This window comes from Betta splendens, chromosome 1, assembly GCF_900634795.4.
Source record: "Betta splendens chromosome 1, fBetSpl5.4, whole genome shotgun sequence".
Taxonomy (NCBI): Eukaryota; Metazoa; Chordata; class Actinopteri; order Anabantiformes; family Osphronemidae; genus Betta; species Betta splendens.
This window is the reverse complement of record NC_040881.3, coordinates 4530811-4543134: the sequence shown is the minus strand read 5'-3', so window position 1 is coordinate 4543134 and position 12324 is coordinate 4530811. Positions and strand designations below refer to the sequence as shown.

The window sequence follows — 12324 nt, the reverse complement described above, 5'->3', positions numbered from 1 at the left end:
TACCGCATGTGCACCAAGCTGTGGCTCATTTTCACATAGAGCCTTAACACCAACCTGCTGGGGTGGATCACTTTACCCCCGTCTTCACATGTTTGGAGACACCTTATACGAAGATAGATTCAGGTTTTAATTGCCGCACCACAGGTCCAGGGTTTGTGAATCCTGATAGTTTGCTCTTTTAAAGGGTCGTAACGCTCAAATAGCACAAGGGCAAAGCTGTTGTAATCAAATAGACATTAATCATCTCTCAGCACTTTACACACTAACAAACCTCTTTTAACTCTAAAGTAATAGCAACAAACCCTCTACATTAATAAATGATTTATTGCATAAAACAATACAGAAAAAAAGAACCGTGATCGGGTGAAGAAACATTTATTTACTTGAGACAAATATGATAAACATACCAGGAGAGTGATGCAGTCATTTTCCAGGAAGGCTCCAGGATTTTTCTATTGTCATTAGTGAACACTTAGCCATTTATCTACAAATCATGAGCTAACAACGTGTTTCAAATGTCACTTTCCTGTCACAAGCCATTAAATGTGAAGAACTTATTCTTTTACTGCAGCGTTGCTTTCCTGTGTAGAAGCAGGATTCTGAAAATGAGCAATATGGATTCATGAGCCAGAGTGAGGCGTCAACTTTCATTACAGGCCCCTTGTTCAGCAGTTTGGAACATTCTTTATGAAAAACATTTTAGAAATAAGTTTAATCAAATCACTTTAGTTCTGTCTTGTAGAGAAAAAGGGACATCTTGCCAAAATATCTGTTCAGCTCCGCTAAAAGAACCGTTGGCGCATGGAGGGCAATAAAGTTTAACGACTGATTTGATTCAGATCAAATAAACTATAACTGTGTTTTCATTTCAAATAAATCCCCCTGCACCTGAAGCGAGCGACTCGTAACATTTTTCAGTGAGTGACGGAGCCTGACGGAGCTGAAGGAACGCGGTGGACGCGGCGCCGCGCGCGCCAGATGTGCGCCGGTGCCGCCGACGGTGGGTCGAGCCGCGCGCGGCGACGGGCAAACGGGACAGCGTGCGCTTGTTTCTGGGCGAATTGACCCTTTAACCCTGGAAGTCTGGAGCGCTCGCTCGTTCCACCGTCCTCGGAGGGAGGTTCGGCCTGAGAAGAACCATGCCGCTGTCTGCGCGCTCGACTGTGGCTCAAGGGCGTCTGGGAGTGGACGCGAGCCAGAGCCGCAGAGCGGGAGGAGGCGGGTCGGGTTTCACCCCTGGGTGCGCTGAGCGCGGCTCTGCTTCTCACACCAGGGCGGGCGATATTTCTCTGTGTGGCAGGAACCTGCAGACCTGCCCAGAGGATTTCACCGCTACGCTCCTAATGATGGAAAATTAACGCTCCACTGAACAGAGCTCAGGGCCCCCACTGACAACACTCCCAAACTATTTACAGCATGGGTCTAAAACAGCAAGTGGAGGGATCACTCAGGGTCTATTTCTGTTGATTTGGGCTTAATGAGGAAAGCCTGCAGTTGCGCTTTGTTATGATTTCCACGAAGGGAAGCAGATGAAACAGAGAAAAAATATTAGGGAACGGCTGGTGATTCTCTGAAGTATAATTCACAATATCTCCCAAGAGCTATAGTTGAAAAGTGGGGAGAACGAACTTTACCTGATGTGAATAAACCAAGTGCGCTCCGTGGAGACGGGGGTCTTTACGCGCAGCTCACTGACTCCTCCCCGACGTGCCTTGAAGAAAACCCCTCGTTTGAATACGAGCTGACCACTGAAAGGCGCAGCATCCGCGCACACCGACGCTCGACAGCCGCCGTTTGAGCGCCTCTGTTTCTGTTCGAGCCGTTTTACGCGCACACACGATGAGAGCGCCGGTTGCCCGCGTGACGGTCCTGTGGATGATCGCGCTGCCGTGCGTGGCGGCCATCCACGGCTTGTACAGCCTCGGCCAGCACGAGTTGCTCTACAAAAAGAACCACTGCAAACAAATCCCCGCAAACCTCCTCCTGTGCAACGACATCGAGTACGCGGACATGCGCCTGCCGAACCTGCTCGGACACGAAACCATGAACGAGGTCCTGCAACAGGCGGCGTCGTGGATCCCGCTGGTCCAGAAGCGGTGTCACCCGGACACGAGGAAGTTCCTGTGCTCCCTCTTCGCCCCCGTGTGCCTGGACGACCTGGACGAGCCCATCCAGCCGTGCAGGTCTCTGTGCGAGGGCGTCCGCAGCGGCTGCGCGCCCGTGATGTCGTCCTTCGGCTTCCCGTGGCCGAAGATGCTGGACTGCGACCGCTTCCCGCTCGACAACGACCTGTGCATCCCGCCCGCGAGCACGGAGAACGTCGTGCCAGTCACCAAAGGTGAGCGTCCACGTCTGGATACGCGCACCAATGCCCGGGTGGAAAATTGCGCGAGATTTTATTCATGTGTCCGCAGTGGGCGCCAGAATGTGAGCATCTGACTGTTTGGCCCAGATTGTGTTGACTTATGTCTCATTCTATTCATGCATATGTGTGATAATCGCGGATTTGTAAAGTGAGTCTCATTCATTTGTTTTAGTGCCCACTGTGTGTGACGCGTGCAAGGAAACGGATGAAAATGACAACGAAATAGTTGACAACCTGTGTAAGAACGACTTTGGTGAGTAACACACCAGTTCTCTTAGTCTTCAATTAGCAGAGGCCCCAAGAGAACATGAAGGGAGGTTCCAGGAGAGCTGAGGAGCAGGCGTCACGTCTCTAGAAGCCTATGAAAGTGTGATTAGAATCTGACCCGCTCATATTTTGCACGAAACAACAGAAACAGGTCAAAATAATATATCTGCATGCACGATGATGACCTCTTCTTCTTGCTCCTCGTGCACCAAGCCCTGAAGATCAAAGTCAAGGAGATCTTCTACGTCAACGGTGACACCAAGATTGTGCCGGAGACCAAGAGCAGGACCATCTACAAGATGAGCGGCATGACGGAGCGCGACCTGCGGAAGACGGTGCTGTGGCTGAAGGACGGCCTGCAGTGCATCTGCGAGGAGATGAACGACATCAACGCCGCCTACCTGGTCATGGGCCAGAAGATGGACGGCAACCTGGTCATCACCTCGCTGAAGCGCTGGCAGAAGGGACAGCGCGAGTTCAAGCGGATTTCCCGCAGCATTCGGAAGCTGCAGTGCTAAAGGCCGCCGGCAGAGGGCGCTGCGCGGGGGTCTGGTTGGTCTGCAGTCACGAATGACTCCAGTCGCACCGGACGCTTGTTCTTCTTCACCTCCCACCGCGGTGCATGCTCCAATAAGTCGCAGTCACTCCAGTTCCTGGAAGGTGCTATGCCCTAACACACTCAAACTGCATGAATCATCGCATTTAAAACGAGTCACAGACACTAAAACTCACACGAGCGTCCCGACACTTGACTCTACTCCCGTTCACTTTGCGTCGCTCGGCACCGGGGCCCCTCTGGTGGCCCCTAGCGTCCGCGTGGGGCTCATTCCTGCCCCCGGGGAGCTGCCGTCGCTGTCACCTCATTAATTGCAGTTAATTGCGCTCAGCTGGTGTCCAGGCTGCAGAGGAATCACTAATTGCATGGTTAGAGTGAAAGCCAGCAGAGCTTAGAAGGCTGGATTCATTTGATAGACTCTAATAATCACTGGCAGATGTGTGCGTGCTGTTAAACGCTGCAGACGGCTGAGTTTAACACACTTCAACATATTTTTCTGTTGGCATAATGAAATTTTAAAAAGTAGTAAGCATCAATTAGGGTTTAATAGAAGACAGGTGGCTCCTTGTTCTAAAATCCGAGAGTCAAAGGCCTCGTCTGCCGCAGAGACACAATAAGGTCAATAAGTTTTTTTAAGGGAGTTTTAGCTTTAAGACATTTGCATCCTAATAAAGTTGCTTGCGCTGACACTCACACTGATGCATATCATGGGAGGGATGATGACAGATAGCTGGCTATATTCTCCTAACTGTTCAGCATTTTACCTTTCCTGGCAAACGTTTTGTACCTGAGGATTTCGACTCCGCTCTGATATTTTTCTACTCCAGACTTTCGTGTTTCATGTAAACGTTGACGTGAAGTGTTCGTTTGAAGCTTTGCTGCCTTGTTTGTGGTTGCTAGTGTTGATCTGATTGGCAGTAATTTGTTAATCCCATATAATCTGTCTGTAATGTAAAGTATTTTTTTGAAGGTATTACTGTGTAAATATTAAATACTGTCTTATTCTTGTATAAAGTTTCCAGCTATTAAAAACTGTGGATATTCTGACTCGGTCTGTAGTTGAATTCTTCAGAATTTAGATGCTGAAACGTTCAGTTTTAGCCAACACAAAATCAACGTAGTCATGAATTAAACCTGCATGTTTATTAAAGGCTGCCATCTAATGGACGTCTGTGGCAGGTCACCATCATGGAGTCGTGACCTCACTTGCAGGTTGCGTAATATTTTATCACACAATGTAATATCCCTGATTATTCTCATCTATTATGTTTTGCCTTTCACTTCCTGCCGGTTAACATTTTAATTATAACATGTTCATTTTGACCACACGCTTCTGGGAAAATCACAGTAGTTTTACTGTGTTGCTGTACTGTAACTGTATGACTCACAGGCACGGCTGTACTTTTAAATGAAGATTTCTCAATACTACAGCCGTGTTTCTTCCTGGAACAAGAATTCCTGATGTACATCTAGTTTCCTTTTTTAAAAAACAGACTAATTACCCTTTTATTTGATGGCCTAATGCCATACGGAACTTTAGTGATGGTGGAAATTATGTATTTATTTTCCATTAAATTAATAATTCCTTTATTCACATAATGTCAAAACGTGAAAACAATTCTCATGAATACAGCAAATTTGTTCACAGATGGAATGTCCTCCCGCTAAATAAACATTGGATCAGAACCATTTGTGATGGTCGGGTCCGTTCCGTGACTCATACATTCTGCGTGGATTCTGCTGAACTGAACTTCTTTGTAGGTCTTTTAAAATACTGTACTATCTGGATGACTGACACTGTACTGACATGCAATAATGAAACCGTCCATGGGCCTGTAGGAGTACAGTTAAACATACATTACACCACATGATGGAGGGGCTTCGTCAGGGCTGCTCCGTCCTGGGGAGTCCCAGACATTTTTAATTCTCTGGGCCGTTCATGCTGATGTCACACCGTGCTACAGATGAATCGGGGTGTGAGGTTATAGGAACCTAAACGAGGAGGCGTAAAGATCTCGCCCGCCTCCTCATTTCAGGTTCATTCAGACAGATTTAGGCAGCACGCGGGTTCGTCATGAACAATGATAATAATAGAAGGTGAACGGTGCCTCGGGTCGACACTTTAAAATACCACCAGGCACTTCTTCACACCTTGACTTGTGACTATGACAATCTGTCACATGTGTAATATTAGGTGACTTGAATGACTCACGCCTTTTCACGTCACATTGGTGGGATTAACCCAGAAATACCCGGAACTCCCCACTGGACAGTAGAGCAGCTCAAGGCTCAGGGATGAGGCTCAAATCGCGTCCTCTGCTCCTGCAGTCTAGACACTACTTTCATTTTGACGCGACAACAGTGATTAAAGTGTCCACTACCCATTAAACAGGATTGTGTAACCACCAGCACTTTTTTGTATTTGTTATTGTGTCTTGTCTCTTTTAGGCCGTTAAGTATGTAAACATATCCTGAACGTAGTTTAATTCAGAACCGGGTCCTCAAGTTACAATTAACTGCTTACAAACACCTGTGTATTATGACTGTGTTATGACTGCGTGAACTGCAAGTACAAACTTACTTTACTCTGGTACCAACAATTAGGTCTAGTTGCCGTGATGATGATTTTAAATTTAGGAGATGAAGCGAATAACCAAATAACGTTGAGTCAGTTCACTGACCTTCGGGTTCAACAAACAATGAAAACAGGTTCTCAAATGGCCTGATTTCCTGTTTCCACTTTTTTATCTGAACTGAATCGTTTGTGGTTTTGTGTACATAGTGTCAAGGTGTCACTGTGGGCTTTTTCAAACTTTTTATTATTTTTGACATATGAAGACAATGACGGGGTCATGGGATTGGATTAAACTCTGGAGCTGACGTCACGCCACAGGGGAAGTTGCTTGGAGGATGTTGGCATGTAACCGTCCGGGCGTCGGGACAGAGTCACGGGCGCCGCTCCGCACGTGTGCGCATGGATGCGGCGCCTCCAACGTGTCTCCGAGGACAAATGTCCCGAATGAGCGCACACACAAACACAACGCGGTTCAGGGGGCCCGACACAACTGTTACATTACACCACAGTGCCGGAGGAGCGGCAGGTGGTGTGTTTGAGCACCAAATCGTCAATGCGCTAAAACGAACAAACATAATAAAAATGATTGGCGCATATGGGAAATTTGGTGTGACGTTTAAGGGCGGGATGCGTGGAAACCCGGTAAACTACCGCAGGGAAAATTAATGCTTTTCTGTCAGCATTGTTACTCATGTTAGCCAGCGGGCTGCTATAGGGGACTTCTATAGAACTATAGGTCTATTACTTTTTTTGAAGCCACCTTTCTGCCTTCGGGTGGGACGAAACAATTTCCGGGCTGTCATAGCAATTAGGCCTAATACGCTCGCACGGACACTCCTTTTTACGAGGGGTCGCGAACGCCGCGCCGCTATTTACATTTCAGCCGTCGGCGCTGCCTTTTTGCTACAATATAAACGTAAAGTTAATATTTGAGTGCGCCTTCTTTTGCCAGCGGGCTCTGAAACCCCAGTTACTGTCGACAGTGACTCTTTGAGAGCAGGCTGGGCTCAGTTTGACGAAGCTCAAAAAAGTACGCGGGGAAGTTCCCTAGGAAATCCCCCTAGAGTCTTCGGGGATATTACTCTCGACACCGATGGGCCAAATCTCTGACACAATTCACACAGTCGGTCCGTTCCTGAAGACGCAGGCTCTCGGCGCAGCGGCGGTCGATGCTGGATTATTATTAAGACCCCTTTTGTCGTCGTATCCACCGAGCGCGCAATGGACAGCGTGAGCGTGAACGCGGAGAACGACGCGCCGAAGGACAGGACGCGCAGCTACAGCACGCTGAACACGCTGTACCACGAGACTCGGGTGGAAGTCGAGCTGCTCAACAAAGAGATCTCATTAAAGGACAATATTATCACAGACTTAAAAGCGAGGCTGGGCAAGCACGAGCGGCTCTGTGTGAACGTGGGGGACAACGAGCCCGTGGTGGTCGGGCCGTCCAAGTCCCTGCTGGAGAGCCTGTGCAAAGAAATCTGTAAGCTGAAGCAGAAGAGAAAGGACATGGAGTTCAAGGCAGCGAGGCAGGAAGAGGTGAATGTGCATTTATGTATTAAAATGTTCTATGCAGATGACTGCAGCCTAAAGTGGCTGCTGAATGAAGGTTAGGATCGGAATAGTGGCACAAGCTCCTTTCCATGTGGTGCATTTCTAACTAAGTCATTAGAACAGATTTAAAAATGCACCAGGGATTCTGCATGACCCGGTTCCTCCGTGTCCTCCCTGCAGGAGGTCCAGAGGCTGAGCGTGCAGCTCCGGCAGAAGGACCTGGAGCTGGAGAGCCTGCGGTGTCAGCCGGAGCACGAGAAGGACCGGGAGGTCCAGCGGCTGCGCCTGGCGCTGGAGGAGAGGGAGCGGCGCGACGCCACCCGGGCCGTGCTGTGCGGCTCCCTGGCCGAGGAGGCGGACGGCCTGCGCAGCCAGCTGGGCGCCACGGCGCGGCTGTGCCACAAGCTGCTGGCGCGGCTGGAGACGGACGCGAGGGGGGCGGCGCCGGAGGAGGCGGCGCCGCAGCAGACGCCTCAGGCGGAGGAGTCCCCGGACCCGAGCGGCGTCCGCGGCCACGTCCGTCAGCTGCAGGCGGAGAACAAGCAGCTCAAGGAGCGCGTGGCGTATGTGAGTGGGCTCCTCCGTCCGTCGCCGCGCTCCCCGTGCCCCCGAACGCAGCCTCTGACTGCGCCGCGTCTCCGCTTCCAGGTGCAGGGCCTGAACTCCCAGTGGCAGAAGTACGACTCCAGCCGCGAGGACTACATCCGCGGCCTGTGCCACCGGCTGAAGGAGACGAGCGGCCTGGGCTCGGTCGGCGCCGGCCTGCTCCACCAGGAGATCTCCAGGCTCAACGGCCTGCTGGAGGACAAGGTGGGGGAGTGCTCCAGGCTGGGCCGGGAGGCGGAGGAGGCCCGGAGGCGGCAGCAGGAGCGCATCCAGACGCTGGAGCAGCAGGTTGGCGCCGGTCCGGTCCCGCACGCACGCACGCACGCGCGCACGCACGCACGCGCGCCCGCTGAGCAGCCGTTCTAAAACAGTTGTCTCCTCAGGTGCTCATCTACGCCGAGGACTTCAAGTCGGAGCGCGCCGACAGGGAGCGGGCGCAGGGTCACATCGACGACCTCAAGGAGCAGGTGCATCAGCTGAAGCAGCAGCTGCTCAAGCAGGTGAGACGGCGGCGGCGGCGGCGCGCGGCCGCCGACCCACGGCCGGGGGTAACGCGTCCTGACCCAGCATGCTTTGCTCTTTCCAGCAGGGGGCGGGTCGAGAGGCCAGGGATTTGGTGCCCGTGTGCCGCGTACACATAGGACACAGGATCTCCCCCAAGCGGCACAAGGAGCCGCCGGAGCACATGCTGAGGACTAACGCCGAGGCGCCGCAGCCGCCGGCGCCGGCGCCGGCGCCGCGGTCGCCTGGCACAGTGGTGGCGACGCCGAGCTTGGTCTGGGAGTGCCCCGTGTCGGAGCTGCAGTGTCCGTGGTGCCACGCCAAGTTCAGCGAGAGTGACGCTGTGGAGTACATGAACCACTGCGAGGAGTGTGCCAAACTCTAAAGGTCCGCCGGCGACAGGCCGAGCGAACGCTCACGAGCAGCACTACAGGGCGGGAGAGGCCTCGCGCGGAGGCAGCGCTTTGGAAGCAGCCGAACGGCGGCGTTTTGCAGACGGCGAAGCAAAACCGTACCACCAGCAGTTCCCCTGTCGCAAGAGATGTGACCTAATGAAGCCCTTCTACTTCCGCATATTCAAAAAAAACAAACAAAAAACAAAGACGTTCATTCTCTTCCTGTGACGGAGCGGGAGGTTGCTACGGTAGCGCGGTGGACGTCAATGCAATTAACCGAATACAATATACCTCAAAGTGGCAGATTACAAACGCGTTGCACTTTCATTCAGCCAAAAACTGATCATTGTGATTAACAGTCATGATGCATAAGCTTCAGATTTCTAGTTGAAAATGTGGTGCTATGAAATGTTGTAATTCAACGTCATGTATTTCTTTTCTATAAATTATATATTCCTAAAAGATTTTAGGTGTAGAATTATTCTATTAGTATTTATTCTCTTTACCAACAGTAAAGCTTTAGTGCAATGTTTAGCCCTTTGTCACATTTTGTCATAAGAAGCCTTTCTTTCCCATTGCTAAGCTTTGGGGTCTCATTTTTGTGTGTGCCAGTGGGACGGCTGCATCCTGCGATTGGGGGGATCCGGTTTTGGGGAACACAATATTTTTGTAATAAAAGAATTGCCAACACTTTACCTCATGGTGGTTCATACAGCTTTAAATGTGTTTGCTTGTTGCACGGCGTAGACTTTCAAAGTCCCGACGAGAGCGTCTGCAGCTCAACCCACGAGCGCGCTTCATGTGCGTCTGTGTTTGTGTGCGTCTGTGTTTGTGTGCACGCGCGCTGGAAAGCCCCGTCCCAGCGTTGCCTGATGGGGCTCGCTCTGCCGCCACAGCCAGATTCCCAGCTGTTCTGCTGCCGAGGTACCGAGACGACCCGCGAAGGTGTCGGGTCGCGTTACAGACTCGAACCCGCAACCCGGGTCCCGCCGTGAAAGCCTGTGCAGTGAGACGCCCTCGGTTCTGGCTGTGTGGCGAGGCCGTTGCCATGGTGACCTAAGCGCAGGAAGCTGGACATCCCCTGATTTTAAAAAGGAAGTAGGCAGTTGAAGTGCAAAGACGTAGAGGTGGTATTTATGTGCGCGAACACACATCCCTTGTGCTGCTTTGTACTTTTATCAGACAATGGCCCGTTTTAGGCTGCAGTGCGTTGTCTGATGGTGCTACGTGCATTAGGATAATGTTATTAAATGCCATTCAATTAAAATAAGAGGTCATTCCCACTTCCCATTCCATGAAAAACTTTCATATTTTGGGAAAAGGAAGCAGTAATGCTGTAATGAAGGGACTAATCCTAATTAAAGTCCCTTATAGCTTATTTAGGAACAAATGCTAAACAGGCTTTGTATATTCCCAGTCCCCAAACATTCAAATGACACCAGGCAGAGTCACATGTTAAGTTGCTCATCGGTTAAATGGGGGGAGATATGTGTGGCTGAGCAGGCGCCTAGCGCGCGCCTACATTTACATAAGCCCGGCTCAAAGTCATGCGCCTCGGGCTCGGGTGCGAGTTTGGCTATAAAGGGCAACTTCTATCTCACCTCGACGCCAACATGCGCCGTGGTAGAAATACACACAAAAGGCCACAGGCTGCCTGCTGGGGATTGTCCCCCTCCGCCAGCACGCCTACGCATTTACAACAGGGTCTATAAGTGACTGCACTTCCACACACACACACACACACACACAGCCCACTAATCTGAGAGTGGAAAAAATAGGTCACAAGTCCCCACCTGAGTGTCTGGGAACATTTCTAAGAAACCAAGCGTTAGTAAAAAACGTTCAGAAACTCAGGTGACAGCGGCGGATGAGGTGATGTCGGCTTAAAAGCACCAGGATGTGCCGTGACATAGTGTAACAGAGGAGGAAAACATCAGCCTGACACTTATCCAGACAAATGCAGAGAGGATAGATACAGCCTTTAATCTTCTGTGTACCCTAAAAGAACGGGAAATTCCCACACTTACGAGGGAATTCCCAAAAAAACGCAGAGAGGCTCATTTGAAAATGGAACGTTATCGACTGGAGGAGCCCCCCTTTTTGTTTTATAAGGTGCTGTTTGAGGCAGGGGGGGGTCGTAAACGCAGGAGCGCCGTGGCAGAGAGTGGCCCACAACCAGCGAGGGAGATTCCCTGTTCGGAAGCGTATCCTGAAGAGCTGCAGGCAGTTGACAATGAGAAGCCCGGCGTTGTGATTACAAGCTGCGAGGCGGCTCTGATCCCCTGCAACATCCCTGCTGGCACCAGCCCCTCATTGTCACAGCCAAGCAGCTTGTTTGTGGGAAAACCACAAAACATACATATGCACCAACTAACGAATGACGCACGGGTCTCATCTGTTTCAGCAAATCACCAACTGGACACGTTCTGGCGTTTTATTCAGATCTCGGCCCACGGGACCCTCCAAGCTTCTCGCTCGGTGTTTTTGACGCGTCTGCATTTGCGTACTTTTGTGGGACATTTGCTTCACAGCGGCAGATCCGATCTTACATCACGAGCGACTGAACATGAAGCCGCTCTACAAACAGCCAGACAGCCATTCATAGCTGGAGTCAGTTGAGTCATATCTGCTGCGGTGGCTCCTCTCTTTGTCTCTTCCTACATACAGTTCGCTCATTCATTAAATCTCAAGGTTTTGTAGTAAAATCCCTTGGTTTTATAATAATGCAGCAACTCCTAGAAAGACTAGAGGACTGTGTGGAAAAACTCACATCCTCCCTTAGTACTATCCAACAGGCTGTGTTCAAATAACACGTTCAAATAATTCAAAGTTATGAAAATACAGGGTATTGTTTAAATTTAGGCATGTGTCATTTTTTGTTTTCCAAACTCTGTTGTAATAAAGCAAAGATCAGATATAGTGTTCAAATTGGAAAGTCTCCAAAATGTTATTCGGCCTCATTTTAATAATTATAATTTAAACAGCCCAAATAGCACAGCTGATGTAGACTCCTGATAGCAGTGCTCAGTGAGGTGTGTATTAACCCATCTACTTGTAGATAAGCTGAAGCGTGACCTCATTTCATACTCACTTCACCCTGAGGGAATGTACTTGATTTCATAACAGTCACAAATTAATTTTCCCTACGGTTTCATGTGCACATATCAAAGGCTGGTGCATGTAAATGTCCCCAGCGGTCCCAGGTGCAGCTGCCTTTATTGTGTTCACTGGATTTTACTATTGAACCCTGACACGTGACTGCTCTTACACTGATAATGACCGTCAATTAGTGCATTTCCCAAAAGGAACTCGCGAAGGTGTGACTCAACCTGCAACCGTACAGCCTGTATTGAGACACGCAGGGCAGCAACGATGGTTAAGATTCCTGACATAGCAATGAGTCGCGTCATGGTGGTGACTAACATTAGTTCATATGGACATAACCAGGACAAATAGCTTCAGTTTCTGTTTGCAATGAAACTCCAAAAGCTCCAAGATTTTCCAC

The 12324-nt window shown here is 50.1% G+C and overlaps 2 protein-coding genes across 3 annotated transcripts; both read left to right on the top strand.

The window, feature by feature from the left end:
• Nucleotides 1–1754: 1754 nt before the first annotated feature.
• sfrp2 (secreted frizzled-related protein 2) lies at nucleotides 1755–4235 on the top strand. The gene is made up of 3 exons (XM_029163332.3): nucleotides 1755–2338; nucleotides 2538–2618; nucleotides 2846–4235. Exons 1-3 carry the CDS (start codon nucleotides 1840–1842, stop codon nucleotides 3148–3150), a joined length of 885 nt encoding a protein of 294 aa, XP_029019165.1. The 5' UTR covers nucleotides 1755–1839; the 3' UTR covers nucleotides 3151–4235.
• Nucleotides 4236–6557: 2322 nt separating this feature from the next.
• Nucleotides 6558–9514, top strand: tnip2 (TNFAIP3 interacting protein 2). 2 transcript variants are annotated; one of them, XM_029162087.3, is made up of 5 exons: nucleotides 6568–7302; nucleotides 7498–7884; nucleotides 7966–8211; nucleotides 8307–8423; nucleotides 8510–9514. In XM_029162087.3, exons 1-5 carry the CDS (start codon nucleotides 6985–6987, stop codon nucleotides 8807–8809), a joined length of 1368 nt encoding a protein of 455 aa, XP_029017920.1. In that variant the 5' UTR covers nucleotides 6568–6984; the 3' UTR covers nucleotides 8810–9514. The 2 variants fall into 2 exon arrangements, with proteins under 2 accessions (XP_029017903.1, XP_029017920.1); XM_029162070.3 differs by having other exon boundaries at nucleotides 6558–7302; nucleotides 7498–8211.
• The last annotated feature ends 2810 nt before the right edge of the window (nucleotides 9515–12324 follow it).